The sequence below is a fragment of the Lasioglossum baleicum genome, chromosome 6 (assembly GCF_051020765.1).
Source record: "Lasioglossum baleicum chromosome 6, iyLasBale1, whole genome shotgun sequence".
NCBI lineage: Eukaryota > Metazoa > Arthropoda > Insecta > Hymenoptera > Halictidae > Lasioglossum > Lasioglossum baleicum.
In genome coordinates this window covers 16,824,016-16,841,659 of record NC_134934.1, presented here as the reverse complement: position 1 = coordinate 16,841,659, position 17,644 = coordinate 16,824,016, and the positions used below count along the sequence as shown (strand labels likewise).

General features: G+C 33.3%; 2 protein-coding genes across 3 annotated transcripts; one reads left to right on the top strand and one right to left on the bottom strand.

Moving 5' to 3' along the window:
- Positions 1 to 3,547: 3,547 nt before the first annotated feature.
- LOC143209751 (uncharacterized) lies at positions 3,548 to 10,695 on the bottom strand. 2 transcript variants are annotated; one of them, XM_076425842.1, is made up of 3 exons: positions 10,230 to 10,695; positions 9,995 to 10,078; positions 3,548 to 6,809 (listed from the first exon to the last, which is right to left on the bottom strand). In XM_076425842.1, exons 1-3 carry the CDS (start codon positions 10,272 to 10,274, stop codon positions 6,609 to 6,611), a joined length of 330 nt encoding a protein of 109 aa, XP_076281957.1. In that variant the 5' UTR covers positions 10,275 to 10,695; the 3' UTR covers positions 3,548 to 6,608. The 2 variants fall into 2 exon arrangements, with proteins under 2 accessions (XP_076281957.1, XP_076281958.1); XM_076425843.1 differs by having other exon boundaries at positions 10,242 to 10,695.
- Positions 10,463 to 17,606, top strand: Nnp-1 (Ribosomal RNA processing protein 1 homolog Nnp-1). The gene is made up of 7 exons (XM_076425826.1): positions 10,463 to 11,078; positions 12,367 to 12,590; positions 12,672 to 12,842; positions 12,917 to 13,099; positions 14,634 to 14,899; positions 14,980 to 15,697; positions 16,002 to 17,606. Exons 1-7 carry the CDS (start codon positions 10,835 to 10,837, stop codon positions 16,233 to 16,235), a joined length of 2,040 nt encoding a protein of 679 aa, XP_076281941.1. The 5' UTR covers positions 10,463 to 10,834; the 3' UTR covers positions 16,236 to 17,606.
- Positions 17,607 to 17,644: the final 38 nt, after the last annotated feature.

The following is a 17,644-nucleotide window of genomic DNA, read 5'->3' as shown; positions in this document are numbered from 1 at the left end:
TGCCATCTTCCTTTTTGTTACGGGGAATACAGGAGCTTTCAACGCGTTGAGAAGCCATAGCCATGCGCCATAGCATGGAAGAAGAAATTTGGTGAAGAGTCATTCAAACAGGTTCAATGCGCTAAATTTACGAGAGTAACTCAAAGGTTAATAGAGGATGCTCAAACAGAAGATAAAACTCCTGTTCGGAGTAAGTTTATAGCAGAGGGATTATCAGACAACCAAAGAAAAGGCATGAATAAAATCCAACTTGACTCTATAAATCTACAATCTAATGATGAACAGAATGTAAGTGAGAGTCGAATCGCCGTATCGAAAGTTACTGTAAGAGAGCTCGTCAGGCTCTCATAATAAACTTAAAGAATATCTGCACACTCGACCAGTTATTTAAAAAAGTTACCAAACCACAGTCCTGCGAGCCAGTCGAGATATCCTGTTGTTAACAAAAATTTGGTAGGGTACTAGGATAGACCCTCCCCTAAACAGCACCCACTTGAGACCTTTCGTGGAAACCGATTAATTTTCGAAAATGTAACTGCATCTATTCTATCCAATGGATTTCGGAAATGTGGTTTATATCCGTGGAATCCATCAGCAGTGAACATACCGAGACAAGAACAACAAGTTGAAACCTCCCAGTTCGAACTCCCAGTATCTCAAAGACGTGTTCAACAAATCCTAAAGAAAAGTAAGCGCTTCGTATGGACGAAAAAGGATCCAAAACCGTCTTCAACGCATTGTCATAAACAAGCAAGATTCGCTTTTGCTGGAACTTATATGTCGTGGAATGAAAATGGGAAAAAGTAATTTTTTCGGATGATATAACATATATTTCATATATTACTTCTAACGTCCGATCCACTTATAAGTAGTAAGAGGAAAATTACTAAAAAATGTTCTGAAGAATTAGCAGCAGAGGCAAAAAGTTTACTCAAATCACCTTAAAAAAAGATGCGAGATTTACAAGTGACACAATTATAATTTATAATGATTTAGAATATGCACCTTTGTCATGCACATTCCTTATTATAATTTTGTATTATATTTTTGTAGAACTTTATCTAATTTTTAAATATGAGTTAAGATTAATTCGTTCCATTTTGTGTATTGTTTATTCACGTATTTAAACAAAAACTATATAAAATATTGCTCTGCACAACAGCCCTAAAGGTCTCTTATTCTTGTTGGGCCTTATGACGTACAATATTGCATTGATCGGGGCTTCCTTCCGCAAGAATGCCTTACTGGCGTCAATCGATGATAAGTTGGTTAATGCGGCTGGAGGTGCCTCTTTCGATGGAGGGCCGGATATACATTAGTTTGCTACCTTGTGTGATATCATTAAGCTGATGTACGCGGGGGATTACACGGGCTTCTTGCTTGGGTTCTTGGGAATGCAGGCGGCTCTGCTGCTTTGGTGGTATGATGGCTCCCGCGTTTGGGCTGGGCTATCCCTCGCTAAACGATTATTATACGTACGATCCGCCGCGAAATCGAACGCCCGAGTGCAGAAACAGTTATTACGACGCGCCGCGAGATCGTATGCCCGAGCGCCAAAACGAATTTTACAATGCACCGCGAAATCGGGTGCCAGAACAACAATACGAAACACGTCGCGAAACGAATAGAGGTGACTGGCATGAATCTCGCTATGGAAATTCACGATCTTCGACTCCACAGAGACGATACGAGTCGCCGCAAGCACGTTCTAACACCGTGCTTAATAAAGTAGAGACAAGAGAGCGTTTCCCCGCGGAGACACGGAAATATTGTAAATTCTGCAAAATACCCGGGCACGACATACAGGAATGTCGCCGTCGTGAGCGTGCAGGTCCCTCGAATTCGGGAAACGGGCACGACCTCCCGCCCAACGAAACATCGGGACGGGAGGTGCCTCAACCTGCATTAACGTCATGAGGGGACCGGCTGGCCCGACGACATACCCCACGTAGCACAAACCTTAGGTAGCATGGCCCGGTCCCCAATGAGTGACATCCCGTCCTACGTCGGTTTCAGTAGCATGTCGGCCCGCGCGCCTAAAAAGCTAGAACCGACGCAAGGAGGTAGACATTCCCTACCTACATATAGACATTAGAACCAAAATGGCAATGAAGGATATATTTTCCTTGTTGCTAATTTTGATAAATGTTAATTTCATTTCCGGTACTCAAGAAAAGTATGGTAATGCGTCGCCCTAGACATACATGGGGTAGAAAAGGGACATATACTGCCCTATTACAGCCTTGCAACCAGAACCGTCTGGTTGCCCGGGACGCACCCCTACTAACTAACTAACTAGTCCACTCCAGGGTTGCCATATGCGCGCCGCGCCAGGCCCCTTACGTTTCCGTCCCTCGCCTAGATGCTCCGTCAAGCCTGCCTTCGCTTCCCCCACTCTTACCACTACCGCTGCCGCGTACCGAGTCGGTAGCATGCTCCACGCCGTACGCGGCAGTGGTAGTGGTAAGAGTGGGGGAAGCGAAGGCAGGCTTGACGGAGCATCTAGGCGAGGGGGACGGAAACCCTGGTCCACTCCCGTGTTCCACACAAGGCGACCCAGTGGTGAAATAGACATTGGCTAGTCCTACGTGTATCCTTCCTATCTAGACCCAAAAATCTCTAAATCCAAACTATCCTCGGTTCCCGCATCGCTGCCTGAACCTCGGCTCGTAACAACAGCCCGGTTTACAAATTTTGTGGTAAGCAGGAATCTCTTCATCTCGTTTTAAACAGCGAGAAACTGATATCCGTAAGACTAAACATATCGAAAGCTTATTCTCTCAACGGAGAACAGCTCTTAGGGACCTCGAATGGCAAATTTCTACTTTGTGTAAGGTGGTTTTTGTGTTACGCTCGACATCCCCCCCGAGTTAGAAACAAAACCAACTTGTCTGGTAAATCTCAGACAATAATGGTCTCTGATAAACTAAGTACCTGGCTATTTCTACATGCTAACTAACAGTGGATAAAAAAATCCAATAATGTAAATTTTTAATGGTATATGGACATGTGACTGTGATTGACGCCGTTGTAATATGGTTATACGTATATGTATCAATACAATTTTGTGTAGATGAAATTGAATTGCTTAGGTAAAGGCTAGAGATCAATCTAGGAACTGATTTATATTTTCAGTTACCATTCTTTACACGAAAAACTAAAGTTCATTTGTCCGAGTTTAATAAGACACATGTCTGGTTAACTGAAATATAAATTAGCCCTGATGAACGTGTGAGTCACTGAGTATCACAAATATTTTCTTTCCCAAATTATTAGTATTGACTTAGAGGGATTTCTCGCAAAGAGTGTCTAGGTTTAATAAGTGATTGAATTTTGAGTTTGAAGAGGATATCTAATAATTTGAAAATAAAACTCAGTCACTCCATTCAGGACAATGTTATGAAAACAGTTACATAGTTTCTTGTTCTTAATTAAGTATTAATAATGAAGAACAAACGAGAAAAGAAGTATTTTAAATCGTAGAAGAGAAAGCTTTAAAACAAGCTTTAGGCAATTACTCAGAAATTGAAAGTTATATTAAGTTTGGAATAATAAAACATAAGTGAAAAAGCAATTCGGATATATCAAGGGTATGTAGACCCTTAATTTTTCAATACGAAATAAAAATATTTTCTTGAAATTTATAAGTATAATTGACCAATTAATATAACTGGAAAAACACGTAGTTCCTATTACTTTGTAACAGACTTTTTGATTTACAATTATTATAATAACATGCACTTCAATATAGCTCATGTAGCTCGATAAACGCACACCTGTGTCTTAAGGCAATGTTATTCTCCATATCCTAATTTATGCAAGCCTAAGCTTTGCACATTTTTATCATTACTCTCCTGTTGTAAAATACATTTCCACTTTTCACTATGCTATGCAAGTACATACATACTTACTATAAATCTCATTTATTTTAAACAAAATCTTTAAAATTATGACTTCCTGAAATAGAATTCATGAACACATAAATTATATGTCTAAAGTATAAAGATATAGAAAGTTAGTTTGTCAATTAGAAAGAATATTTCACAAACATGCATATACTTTAGTATAATATGTATGATGTACTCAATTCAAGAATCATTAGAATCACTAGAGAAGAAATAGTTCCATACCGATATATTATAACTACATGTATAATGGTTATTTTTTAATAGACGAAAGGAAAGACAATGTTAAACTTGGCAACATTTTAGGTAAGACAACGCTACATATTGTGATTCTTTGATTATTTTAAAAAATGATGAAACTACTAGTGATCTACAACGTGTTGAGTAAAAATTACATTTTTTTGGATCGTAATAATAAAATTTGATTGCGAACGTTCTTTAAAATAGAAATATTATTTTGCTGTGATTCAGTATATATGTATTGTAGACATACATACATACTCTCAAATATTATACTATGCAGTATATATAAAAACAAAATTTTATATTAACTTTGGCACTATTATCACACAGTTTACATAAACTGAGGGATGCAAAACACTTTTCACATTCAAAAGAGAATGTTCAAGTATTGACAAATGTTTGATATGTAGAAATAAAAATAAAAATTAATTTAATATTTTATAGACAAATAATTGGAATCAATTTTTCTTCCCAAAGAGACAAAACAGATAATTTCATTATTTATGATTGAAACAATAACTCGTATGGAAAATGTTCTTAAAGTATAAAGAAATTCCCTTCCACAAAGAGTTAAATTGTACTAATTTTTAAATAAACAGTATAAAATAATACCATTTATAATGATTGCAAACTGTACACCTGGTACTCGCATACATTATTACTTAAAAATTAATACACTCTTTAAATGAAATGGTAATGTCTTCAAGTCTTACTGGTTCCCTCATTTTGCGTGGATACATAAGCATATAGATTGGCCCCAATATCGCACTCAGGAAGTCAAATAAGTTACTTGAGAATATGTAGTATCTGTTGATCCCATACTATCTTAAAACTCGTAATAAAAGTTAAAAATAAAATGTGGCAATGACAATAAGTGGTGACTACGTACGCATTGTATACATATCGTATAATATGTATATAGCAAACCTTTAAAGATCTTCCATTTTAAGCCGCCGAAAATTGGAATTTATGATCAGACAATCAACAATTTGCTAAACAATTACGTTAGGCATATAAAAGTTTCTAGTATGGTAAAGAATGAAAACAAACGCAATGCTAATTAAAATATCTTAAATTGTACTTATAATTAGAATGATGTGTACACTGTGGTCCAGAACTGTAGAAATCATTTTGAAATTTCCAGGCTTTGTACGTTACTATTTAAACTCTGATAAATGAGTTACATGATTAATTCCTGGTTCTCGTAACTATAAAACCAAGTATATACAATATACAGTGACTCCCACTAATATTAGGACATTTGTAATATTGGACCATACGATTTGAACTTTTTCCTAAGTTAGAACAATTGGCTGGCTACGCAACGTGACAAAGGTTTTGAAAAACCTTGCAAGTTGTCGGAATTGCAGAGAAAATACTAAAAGTTGTACTTCGCAACTTTTTTACGTGGACTCATATGGAAAATTTAGAAAGTACGATTCATAGATCTGTATCAATTGAACATATTCTGAAAATTTCATCAAAATCGGTTATGAAATTATGAAATAACCTAAAATATATTTAGAATATCTAATTTTCTGTGTGTTACTCCTATTATAATCTTATTCCTTTATATTATATGTATAATACATTATACATATGTATAATAAATCTTGTGATAAATAAAAGTATCTATGATAAATAACAGTAGTTGTCTGATCATAAATCACCTTAATGTTTGAAGTTAATCTGCGACAAAATGTTGACTAATTTTCAGAGGGTTACTATATTTGAAAATTTAGAAATTTATCCTCTAATATGTAAGTAAACATCAGAAGATAGTAGTTGCTGCTAAATGATAAATAAAACCTACAGGCATAAACTAAATGAATTCTCTAATTTCAACATGTATACAAATTAAAATATTGCATCTATTACAATTGCCTAGTAAAACTTTATGACGCAAATTATGGAATTTGTTGTAATTACATAAATGATGCAACTTATAATTATATCTAGGACGCAACTTAAGTTAAAATTAGAACTACTACATCAATAGAGATGACTAGTTCCATTTTCCATTTTGTAATTATCAAAATTATAAAGATGTTTTTATGAAAACATATTGAACGATTTCATTTATTCCTGCACATATTGCAATATGCCATGCAAAGTCTGAATAAATATAATTTTTCAAGCACTTTCAGCGCTCGATAGTTCTGGTGTTAACAATATGCTAACCATGTGTACATGTTATACATAAATGTAAACTTAAAAATTATGTAGAAAAATGGAACTTTTTCCTTCATTAATTTCATATACATTTCTTTATCAATGTTTCACATAACTGTACAAACAATAAGTACATGCTATTGCATGAATTAATATTCGAAATGTTCTTCAACCAGTAAATTAGATTTCGAAGAATTTAAGGGCAGTTTATGAAAATACATTAACTATATACTTATAGTATATGAATGTTAATCAAATAAGATAAAGATTCGCTTAGATATTCTAATCTTATTTTAGCTGTGGATTTTTGTGTTGCTCCACAATCTTGTTACGTAGCAAATTAAAATGTCCAACAACTTGAGACAATTGCGTTTTAAGTGAATCTGAAAGTTGCTTTTGTAATTGTTGCACCTCCAATATTTCTCGGTGAAGATTCTCATAATCTTTTGTAACTTGATGAACAGACCTTAATAGACGAAGCACAGAGATCTGTTAAAAGCACACAAATTAAACAGCAACTTAAAGACAAAATGTAAATGTTGATCTGAGATTTAAATTATAATCTCTTATATTATATTATGAGTGATTAATGCTGACTTATTAAGCATGAGAAAAAAGGAAAGTTAAAATGGGAAGTTAACTCAAAATTTTGTGATTATCACTATGATTATAACTATGATTCCGAGATGATTAACTGTACCGATCAAACCTATAAATGAACACCCTGCAGATTCATTGATTCATGATATCTACTTAAGGGGGTAGACTCTCATTTCCAGGATTGCAAAGATGGGGTTTTTCACTAGTCAAAACTGCTAGATAAAAGATCAATCTATTTTTACGTTTACATGCTGTAATTTGCATTATTCAGAAGCATAAAGCTGCGCATATAGCTATTTCCATAAAGCTGCGACATCAACATCCGGTCGAATAATGCAAATTACGCCTAGTAAATGTAAAAATGGGACTTTTAAGGGCGATTGCGGCCTAGATTGATCTTTTATCTAGCGTTTTTGACTACTGGAAAACCCCGTCTTTGCATGATCATCAAGAAATAAGAAGGCGCATCCCGCACCTTTGCAATCCTAGAACCGAGTTTACCCCCTTAAAACTTTTCTAATATGAAAAATTATGTAGTTTTAATATAGTTTTAGTTTATAAGTATTTAGTCACAATAATTGAAAAAATCTAAGGTAACGTTTGCCGGTGATGTGGGTCCTCACCGATTTCGGTAACCTTGAAATATGTTATAAAACTTGATATTTTGAATAACTTTCTCCTTTGAAATAGTTTGTGGCCGGATTTAGTTTCGGGGATATTAGCGAAAAACTTTTGTAAGTTGAGTTAGGTATATGGGTTACTCTATACATACAAATAAAAAAATCTTTACTTGTAAATGCTAGGTTAGATTTAATCCCCAATCCTGAACATGCTTACGATGGTTCTGCCGCACGAAGCGGTGTCCGCTATCAAGAACACCCATATGAATTTACGAGTGAAGTTTGATGCGAATATCTCGTAAACTAAAGCCGACCACAGAAACCTTTAAAGAGAAATATTGTCCAAAATGATGGTCTTTTGACAACATATCTGAAGCTCATTGAAATCGGAGAGGGCCCAGTCAGCCAGGCTGGCCTCGAACAGATATCGAGCTCAGCTTGTGATCATACGATGCCAGCAGATGGCGAGCATTATGCTGTCAGAACGCTGCTCGAAGCTGAGGATGCTCGGAATCTGCTCGATTTTGGACAGCATAAAACGATGCTTATTGACGCAGATGTATGGCATTCTGCTGGCAGGGTCTGCCCGGCAGAAGCTGATGTGGCGAATGCCGTTATACAGGCGACCTGCTGTCGCCAAATTAATTGTGACCGTGCTGGCGTCTTAAACGAAGGCAGAATTTAGGACCGAGCTACCTTAGTTCTGCCGGCTCTTTCTGCCAGCAGAAAGCGATACTTCTGCTGACGCAGATGGCCGTCCAAAATCGAGCATTTTGCTTACTGGGGATTTACAAGTAAAGTTTGTTGCGGATATCTTGTAAACTAAAGTCGACCCCAAAACCTTTAAAGAGACATATTGTTCAGGATGATGTCCTTGACAACATATCTAAAACTCATTGAAATCAGAGAGGACCCACATCATTGGCAAGTTTACCAAATCTAAAATTGTAACTACAATAAACTTAGTTTAATAAATTTCAATTGCAACAGCATTATAACCATAATGTTTTTCACAAATTAAGATTAAGAAAATTATAAATTACATTTTAATTGTGTTAATAAATGATTACTGTGCTCAATAATCATAATTATTTTGGCTTTAACTCTTAGAGAAAATATGTAAGGAATACATATACAGGGTGGTTCGCCTCGATATTCGTCATTATTATTATTCGTAGCGAAGAATGTTTATATGTATAAGGTTGAATGGTTTCAAGAAATGCATACTTTGGGGTGTTGAGAGTTTTTTTTGTAGGTGGACGCGTAGAAGAGATACGAAGGTTGTCAGTATTTTTTTAAATGCTTCATATTCTACTATATATACTAAGAAGCTTCATATTCTTTACAAAAAAGTATTAACCTATTAAGATCGAAAAACCATTAGTTAAGGAGATATTTTAATTTTAGTGTTGTTATGAAATCACGACTCCCTTAAAAATGTTGTAATGATTGTATTCAAAGGAAAGGTTCAATGTGTGGCGACCGTTTACATCGCGGCATTTTCTGAATCGAGAAAGTAATGATTGTTTTAAACCATGTAACAAAACTGGTGGAATGTTATTGCATTCAGTGATGATAAGATCTTTCGTATCAGCAATTGTAGTCGGAGCCTCAGCGTATATTTTATTTTTCAAGAAACCTCATAAGAAAAAGTCAAGGAGTGTTAAATTAGGTGACCTTGCTGGAGAATTAATGGAACCACCATGTCCTAACCAACGATTCGGAAATATTTGATTTAATGCATTTCTTGTTATTCTTTCATAATGTGCAGGACAACCATTTTGTTGGAGCCACATTGTTTCTCGAATATGCAATGACAAATCATATAAAAATGACCATAAGGTATTTGAATTCATAATATTATCAAGAGAGTCATGATTTCATTAGTAATGGTTTTTTGATATTAATAGGTTAATACTTTTTTGTAAAGAATATGGAGCTCCATTAATTGGTGAAGGAGAAAACATACGATCCCATTTTAAAAAAATACTGATGACCTTGATGTCCACCTACAAAAAACTCCATGGTAAGCAACTCTCAAAACCATTCAACCTTATATGAACATTCTTTGTTACAAATAATAATAATGAGAAAAATCAAGGTGGTAATATCTGGTGGATCACCTTGTATTAGAAATGTGGGAACTAAAAATCTAATTTGAATACATGTACTTATGTATATAACAAAGGAACTGGATATAATATATGAAAATAATAATGATTAGTATTTGACTTTTTATCCTTATCATAAATAAACATAAAATTTTTATTTATTTAATTAAATTATTATTGCATTATGCTAACCCGATTTAAATTCTCAAATTCAAATTGCTAAAACATTTAAAGCCAAATAACATTTATTACTTATCTATGTGGTTAATTTCTGTAATAACACATATTCTAATACATCTTGCAATTCGCAATGTAAATAGACATTAGTTTAAACAAAACATACCTCACTATCCGAGTTTTCAAACTGCTTCTCAAATGTGTCGATTTGCCATGCGATCATATCCAATTTTCCATCAGCTTGTTTAACCTATTTAATTGGAAAAATTACAATAATATTTACAACTATTCGCAGTAAAGTGATACTTGATCATTTAGTATTCGTAAACCGTTTAAATGCAAAATGTAATCAAATGATAAATATTAAATAATAAACAAAATTTAGAATTAAAAGTTATTACGCTTATATTTACACTTTGTTCCAAATGCACAATAGCTGATTCCATGTTGATTATTTGTAAACAATTATTATATACAAATAAAACGTAAATGATAGAACGCTTGTGCAAAATTGACGGTTATTTTATCACGCTTGAATCGATATGTGCTCTCCGAGCGTCGAATGGCGTGATGGCGGTATCATTTCTCTTTGGCGACATAAAGTACTGTCGTACTGTCGTATGGTGGCAGCATCTTCTTCAACTTTGTCAAAGAGTAGGGATACCACAAGAGGCGACACTTCGGGCGGTACCTGATTCCGATTCCTATGTCCATGATTGGTCCATGATATAAATATATATATGGTCTAAGTATACAGAATACGGAGCAGGTTATACTCTCTGATATGCTCAAAGTCTAAGGCGTAGACCATGGTCTATAAGAATCATCGTAACCTATGTTTGTGTTTTGTTGTCGAAAGAGTGAAATGGAATTTAGAAATGTGCATTATTTAAACGTGTATATGCACAAAAGAAATATACATTGGAAGTGAACAATTTAAGATAAAACAACAAAGGACATCAAACATTTGAGATACTGTATTACTCTTTGGTATTGGATTTTACGAATGGCGGTTAAAAAAATGCAACGGCACACACGTGCACCGCTAAAAATGTCTACGAAATGCATATTAGGTAATAAGAAACGACAAGAAAAACCAAGTGTTGAAAACACTAAAAATGGGAAAGCACTCGTAATAGCTCAAGAAATAAAATTTGCTCGATTGTTGTCAAGTAACGATAAAAGAGTCCGAGATAAAGTACTCAAAAATTTAAGGAAATGGTTGACAGTTCGGTCGAAAAGTTCATTTGGTAATTTGAATTGCATTCATTAAAACTTTATATTTTTGTATTTCTGAAATAACAACGTAGCCAAATTTTTCTATGATAAACAATCTTCAGATATTCATATAAGTTTGCATTTATATGAAGTTCAATTGTGATTTTAAATGAATGTAAGAATACTGTTAGGTTTTCGAAAATTGCAAGAACAGCATTTCTATAACAACACAGTTTGGATATACATATCCATCAAATTTAGTATAAATAGTCAATCCTTTGTATATATATATATATACATTTTGTTATTCGTTATTGATTAAATTATCAGTTACACAATTTCAAACTATTCTTTTATTTCACCTCACACTATGTATACAACGGTGTGTCGAGGAGTATGAACTCAGCAGTTCGCTATCATTGCTGAACATTAAAGACAACACAACAAATAAGAAATTTATTACTCAATTTTTAAAAATTTATTTAATTTCTATACGAGATATTATATTCACATAAATTTATATTTGTATCTGAAGAATACTGTTATAGAACAAATTTATTGTTCCAAGATTGCAAGAGTACGGGATATACCTTCTCATTTCTCGATAATGCAAAGATTGGATTTTTAGTAGTTAAAAACGCTAGATAAAAGATCAATCTAGGCCACTATCGCTCTCAAAAGTCCCATTTTTATGTTTACGAGGCGTAATTTGCATTATTCGACAGTATGTAGCTGTCGCAGCTTTATGCTTTCAAATAATGCAAATTACACCTCGTAAACATAAAAATGGGACTTTTGAGGGCGACTGCGGTCTAGATTGATATTTTATCTAGTGCTTTTGACTACTGAAAAACCCCATCTTTGCATTATCGAGAAATGAGATGCTGCATTCCGCACCCTTGCAATCTTGGAAACGAGACTACTCCCTTAACCCCTTGCCATATTTTAACGAGTCAAACTCATCATGAAGATTTTAACAAAGTCTAACAAATATGAATGTTATACCTTTTTTTTAAAAAGAAATAAAATTTGATTCGTTTGTAATCAATATCTAAGCATTCAAATAAATGTAGCCATACAAAAAATATAAATTTTCTTTTTCTCTTCTACGACAGTTTTTAGGATAAAGACATCCTAATCACTGTAACTGTAAAGAAAATGGTATGGTAAAGGGTTAAGCAAAAAACATTATGTTTTACATACTTTTAACTATTTTTTACTGATACACAATGTAAATATATAAAATTGATTGTGTAATAATAATGGAAGATAATAATAATTATAAGCAAAAATAGAAAATAAAGTATATTTTGTTATTAGCATTTACAGAGGCAGATTTCACACGATTATGGAAAGGATTATTCTATTGCATGTGGATGTCTGATAAACCTTTAGTCCAGGAAGAGTTAGCAGAATCTCTTAGTAAAATTGTACATTGTTTTGATATTAAAGATTTGGTATTACTTTATACTATATGTGCTTTAAGAACATTAGGTACAGAGTGGTACGGTATAGACCAGTATAGAATCGACAAATTTTCTACGGTAAACTGAATAATATACTTTTGTTCTTCAAGTTGTCTGACTATGTAATTAGATTGATTATTTGTGTATATTTCTTTGTAGCTAGTAAGAAGAATGATTCGTCAAACTTTTGTAAAATGCAAAGAAAGATCGTGGGACATAGAATGGGTTAAAGGCTTCACCGAAGTACTTGAAAAGCTGTTTGTTGATCCGAAAATATGTCTTGGATTTAATATGCATATAACAGAAATATTTTTAGAAGAATTATCAAAGGTATCATCATTTTTAAAAATTGATATTTATGATGAAAGGCCCTAAATTATGCCCTAAATCATGTATCATTATAGATTAGTGGCGGAGACATACCTGAAGATGTAGTTACAGAACTTGTTCAACCATTCGTTTCCTACTTTATAATAATGGATGATGAACGACAAATTAGGCACGTTATGAGACATATTTTTAGAAGTTTAATCTTCCAGTCAGACGTTGGAATGGATTATGTGGAAAAATTTCAAGCTTGGAGAGCTGTGAGTATTAAAGGTTTTTCAATCAGTATTCAAATGTGAAACTAAAATGTGTTATGATCATCTATTCATAATTTGACGAGAAACTTCTAAAAATATATGAAAACATAAAAAAGGGTAACAATTCTTTCAGACATTCATTTTTAAAATAATTTAAAGAAAAATACCAAAATACTAGAAAGTTATTGCTATATGTAAGCAGCCTCAGATACTGAGTGATAATCCATATTTCAAAGTAGTTTCAAGTGACAACAGTAAAGTAATGATATTTGGTCCCTTCAGGGTTTCAAATCCATTTACCACTCTACCCCTCTGCATCGTTAACTGTCACAAGATATCAAGAATCCTTATCTACAAAACTCAATAACTCCGATACTTCATCCGCCCATACCATAAATTTGCATGTCCCAGCTGAGTTGCCGACACTTCTTAACCCTAAAATCTCTTCAATTGGTAATTCTCAGGGCCAGATTTACAGTTTAAAATTGTGCGGTTTAGGGTTTAGGGTTAAGAGCAACTCAGCTGGGACATGCAAATTTATGGTATGGGCGGATGAAGTATCGGAGTTATTGGGTTTTGTAGATAAGGATTCTTGATTTCTTGTGACAGTTAACGATTTTCGCGCAGCACGTCATCAAAGTATAGTTTTTTACGAACATTTAAAAAAAAATTCCAATTGAATCGATGGAAAATTTGGACCAGACTCGATTCAAAATCAAAAAACTTTCGATAGAAATGAGGTAGAGCGATGAAATTTTTTAAAAATTAAAGCTGAAACTGCAGAATATGGGAAAATAGGGAGATTATGGTACGAACGTTTTTTAACGTTGAGAAAATTTGTTAAACATGTTGAACTTCAAGAAAATGTGGTTTCTCCAGTACCACGCGTGGAAAATTTTTTTTTTTAACATGCTATATATCATTTCCCGCCGATTTTTTCACGCTGATTTCAAATCTGGTATCAAAATTTGTCTACGAGATCTCAGGATTTTGCAAAATCCGTAAAGTGTGACCAATTTTTCGGGTTCGCACAAGTGATCGCTTAATTCTTTTGAGGAGTGTATTTTATAACAAGTTTAACACTGTAGAATATATTCCCACCAAAAAGAATGAGGCATTATAAAAAATGTAGTACAGAACAAAGCAAATGGCTTGAATGAAAAATCGAGGAAAACCGGCTCGGCACGGAGCGTGTTCAAAATAAGTAAAAAATAAAGAAGTTTCATGATTGCACTAGTATTATCTCACCGATAAGCTATTTTTTGTTGCGCCTTCGGCCGCGCGGACCGTGTTTTCTACGTTCGGCGCGGTCGATGGGGCCACAAAAAAATAGTATCCAGTCCCGATCTATGTCACAGCACTGAACCGAGAATCGACTTAGATTGGGACTTTACTGTACTTGCGGGAAAGTCTTTCTGTTATTATTATTACATATACATTAATATGTAGTATAGAAATTTGAATTAAGGATTGTTAGTTAATAGATCGAAGATGTATAACGTTTATTAAGATAGTAATATTCATTGCGTATGTGTAGGCTGGCTTTCCTAGTCGTTCCATAGATGCTATAGAGAAAATTGAAGTATCTGACGAAGAATCAGAATACAGCGATATAGCTAAAACAAAAAAAATTCCTGAAAGTGATATAGGAAAGGTATTAGACCCGAGAGCTGGGAGAATAGATGTTGAATTACCACAAATACCTTTTAATCCTAAAAAGATCGTAACACTGTTAACACAATATAAGTATCACCCTTCATCGACAGCAAAATCACGTAGACAATTACACCGACTTATTAAGGAGTAAGTAACCGTCAATTAAAAACGGTATAACTTCTAGGCACATGAAAAAACCAACACTTTTCAATAAATTGCATTTGTAGATTTATACAACTGTCAGAAGGTAGAATGCCCCTTGGTGTTAAGGAGATACATATTCCAAATGTACGAAAGAAGGATACGGACGTAAAATCAGCTGCAAAACGTTTACTGAATTTCGAAAAGGAATTATATTCTGACGAAACCTCGAAAAAACGTAAAAGGGGAAAAAATAAGCGATTGATAGAGGATGAAAAGAATACATTTAGCGGAGAAGAGTCAGAGGATGATAATAATGAGAATAGCGTAACACAAACAGATACTACTGGAAACAAAAAGAAAAAAAAGAAGCTTGAAACAACAGCAACCTATAGCGAAGCACAAATTGATTCGCAAGTATCAGATATAAAGTTAAAAGTTAAAAAGGAAAAAACTCTAACCAATTGTAAAGTAGATATAAAAGATAATTGTAAATTAAAAAAAGATTCATTTCAAACAGTTAAGAGTATTAACGGATTTGAAAAGTTGAAACCCAAGACGAACAAGACTGCGGTTGCCAATACTATACCGGTTGAAAAGAAAATGAAAGTCAAAGTTTCTAACCAATGGGATGTTTCAGATAATAAAATTGTATCTATGTCTACAACTTTAATCGATAACAGTATAGAATCAAAAATGATCAAAAAATCAATTCTCAGTGACAACCTTCAAAAGAAGAACACACCTAAACAACCATCAGCATGGATGTTACCGGTATTCAAAAAGATGGAAAATGAAAAGAATGTATGTTTGTAATACTTATATTTTTTTTCATTTTGAACCCTTATGTAGTCAAGCAAAATGTGATTATTTGAAACCTTTTGTATTTCACATATTTGCACAAATTCTCATTTTAAGACTATAAATGAATATATTAACGAGCTAAGGATGGACATTCGGAGAAATTTTATAATATTTTCAGAGGAACACATTAACTAGTTGTTGAAAGAAATGCAGCATGACTACACAAGGGTTAAAAGAAAAAGAGTACACAAATATTAGGTATTTAAGTACAACCCTCTTACCAGTATATGCACATTTATTGCAGGAAATAGGACATAAAGTACCAGAACAATGTAAAGTAAATAGTGTTTCGAATACGAAAAAACGAGTGAAAATCGTTCTTAAACGTAATACTGCTCAACATACATCTGAATATATTCTTCAAGTTCAAAGAAGTCCGTCAATTCCATACGATGCGAACAAAAAACCATTAGTAGGAGTATTAAAAGCAAGTCCTATATCAAGTCCGATAAATCCATTTTACAGGAAAAGATGTTAAGCCAACGAAATTCCTAATTTAATAACAAGAAATTGTAATTATTTGTTCATAAAGTAAATAAATGACACAATTTTTTTCAAATAAATCAGAACTTCTTTTTCAAGTTTTTTTTACATTTATATGGGAATATAATGGCAATCTTCTTCCCTGAAACAGTTTGTACATATCCAATCATAAGTATGTGTAATATAAGTAGACTACGCATCTTTATGCAAACTAAAAATTGTCTGTCATCGATTCCAACAATTTTGAATTTCTTCTACTCAATTTTGCTATAAATGCATAAGATCCGCAGTCTAGTAATAGTCATGTTTATCTATATAATTAAAAATCAAATACTGTTCGTTGGTAAGCGCATCACTTGAGAACGGCTGGACCGATTTGGCTAATTTTTTTTGTAATGTTCGTAATAGTCCGAATAAGGTTTTAGGTTGTGACGTCATTAGTGCGCCCATTGTGCGCCTCCCGCCAGAGCAAACCGCCCGGAGGGCCTGGTTGCGAGGGCGCCACGAGCAGCTAGTAATTATATATGTTTACAAGTACTTGATCTTGATACAGACATACAGTTTACAATGTTGAAGTCAAGTAATTCGTTAGTAGAACAATATTAATATATAATTCGATTTATCTTATATATGTATAATATGTGATAAAGTAAGATTCAAAATCATTTAAAATTATGAGAGAACCACGCGTTTATCACTTCAAATATAAATTTCATTTTACCCCTTTCACTATCTGTCCCAAAAATTGTCAGGGTTGATTTAATACTATTTATATAGTTTTCACGAAGGAATAAACAAATCGACCCACTGACAGTAAAAAGGATTTTTGTTCAATAATCTAACGTTTATTAATTTTACACAGCTTATTTTATTATTTGTATAATTTTGTTATTTCTGTGTAAAGATAAAAGATCTTCCACATACAAGTGAAGGTTTAAAAAATAATTCTGTTCTTGATTGAGACACCTTGAAGTATGCATTTACCTAATATTTTATTATCATTAAACTCAAAAAATCTTTCATTTTACAAAATGTGAAAATATATATAAATGTTCTTCTTAAAAGCAATTTAAGATGAAAGCATATATATAATCTTGTGAAAATAAAAGAATTTGTAAAATTTTTAAATTTGCAACTTTCTCACATATTAAAATTAATGTAAATAGATTACATTGTATCTCTTCAGAAATTACTGAATAGTATGAATTCTATAATGTGTGTGTGTGGAATTATTTGATAAAAATAAATGATACTATAATGATTGCGACTTAACATAACATTTTCCCAATCTAATCATAAGGTTTATATTTACATTTGTCAATCTACACTTACAGGGTGTAAATAAAACCAATCATTACAGTATTCTCTCCGTAACTGTGAAAACTTCGGATCTGTCGAGTCACA

What these genes read in the sequence shown, in the direction of transcription:
- LOC143209751 (XM_076425842.1), bottom strand. Translation starts at nt 10,274, where the DNA reads ATGGAATCAGCTATTGTGCATTTGGAACAAAGTGTAAATATAAGC. An exon ending in AACAAAGTGTAAATATAAGC is followed by an intron (nt 10,079 to 10,229) that starts GTAATAACTTTT and finishes CCAATTAAATAG; the next exon opens with GTTAAACAAGCTGATGGAAA. An exon ending in TTGAAAACTCGGATAGTGAG is followed by an intron (nt 6,810 to 9,994) that starts GTATGTTTTGTT and finishes TGCTTTTAACAG; the next exon opens with ATCTCTGTGCTTCGTCTATT.
- Nnp-1 (XM_076425826.1), top strand. Translation starts at nt 10,835, where the DNA reads ATGGCGGTTAAAAAAATGCAACGGCACACACGTGCACCGCTAAAAATG. An exon ending in GAATCGACAAATTTTCTACG is followed by an intron (nt 12,591 to 12,671) that starts GTAAACTGAATA and finishes ATTTCTTTGTAG; the next exon opens with CTAGTAAGAAGAATGATTCG. An exon ending in AGATGGAAAATGAAAAGAAT is followed by an intron (nt 15,698 to 16,001) that starts GTATGTTTGTAA and finishes CATTTATTGCAG; the next exon opens with GAAATAGGACATAAAGTACC.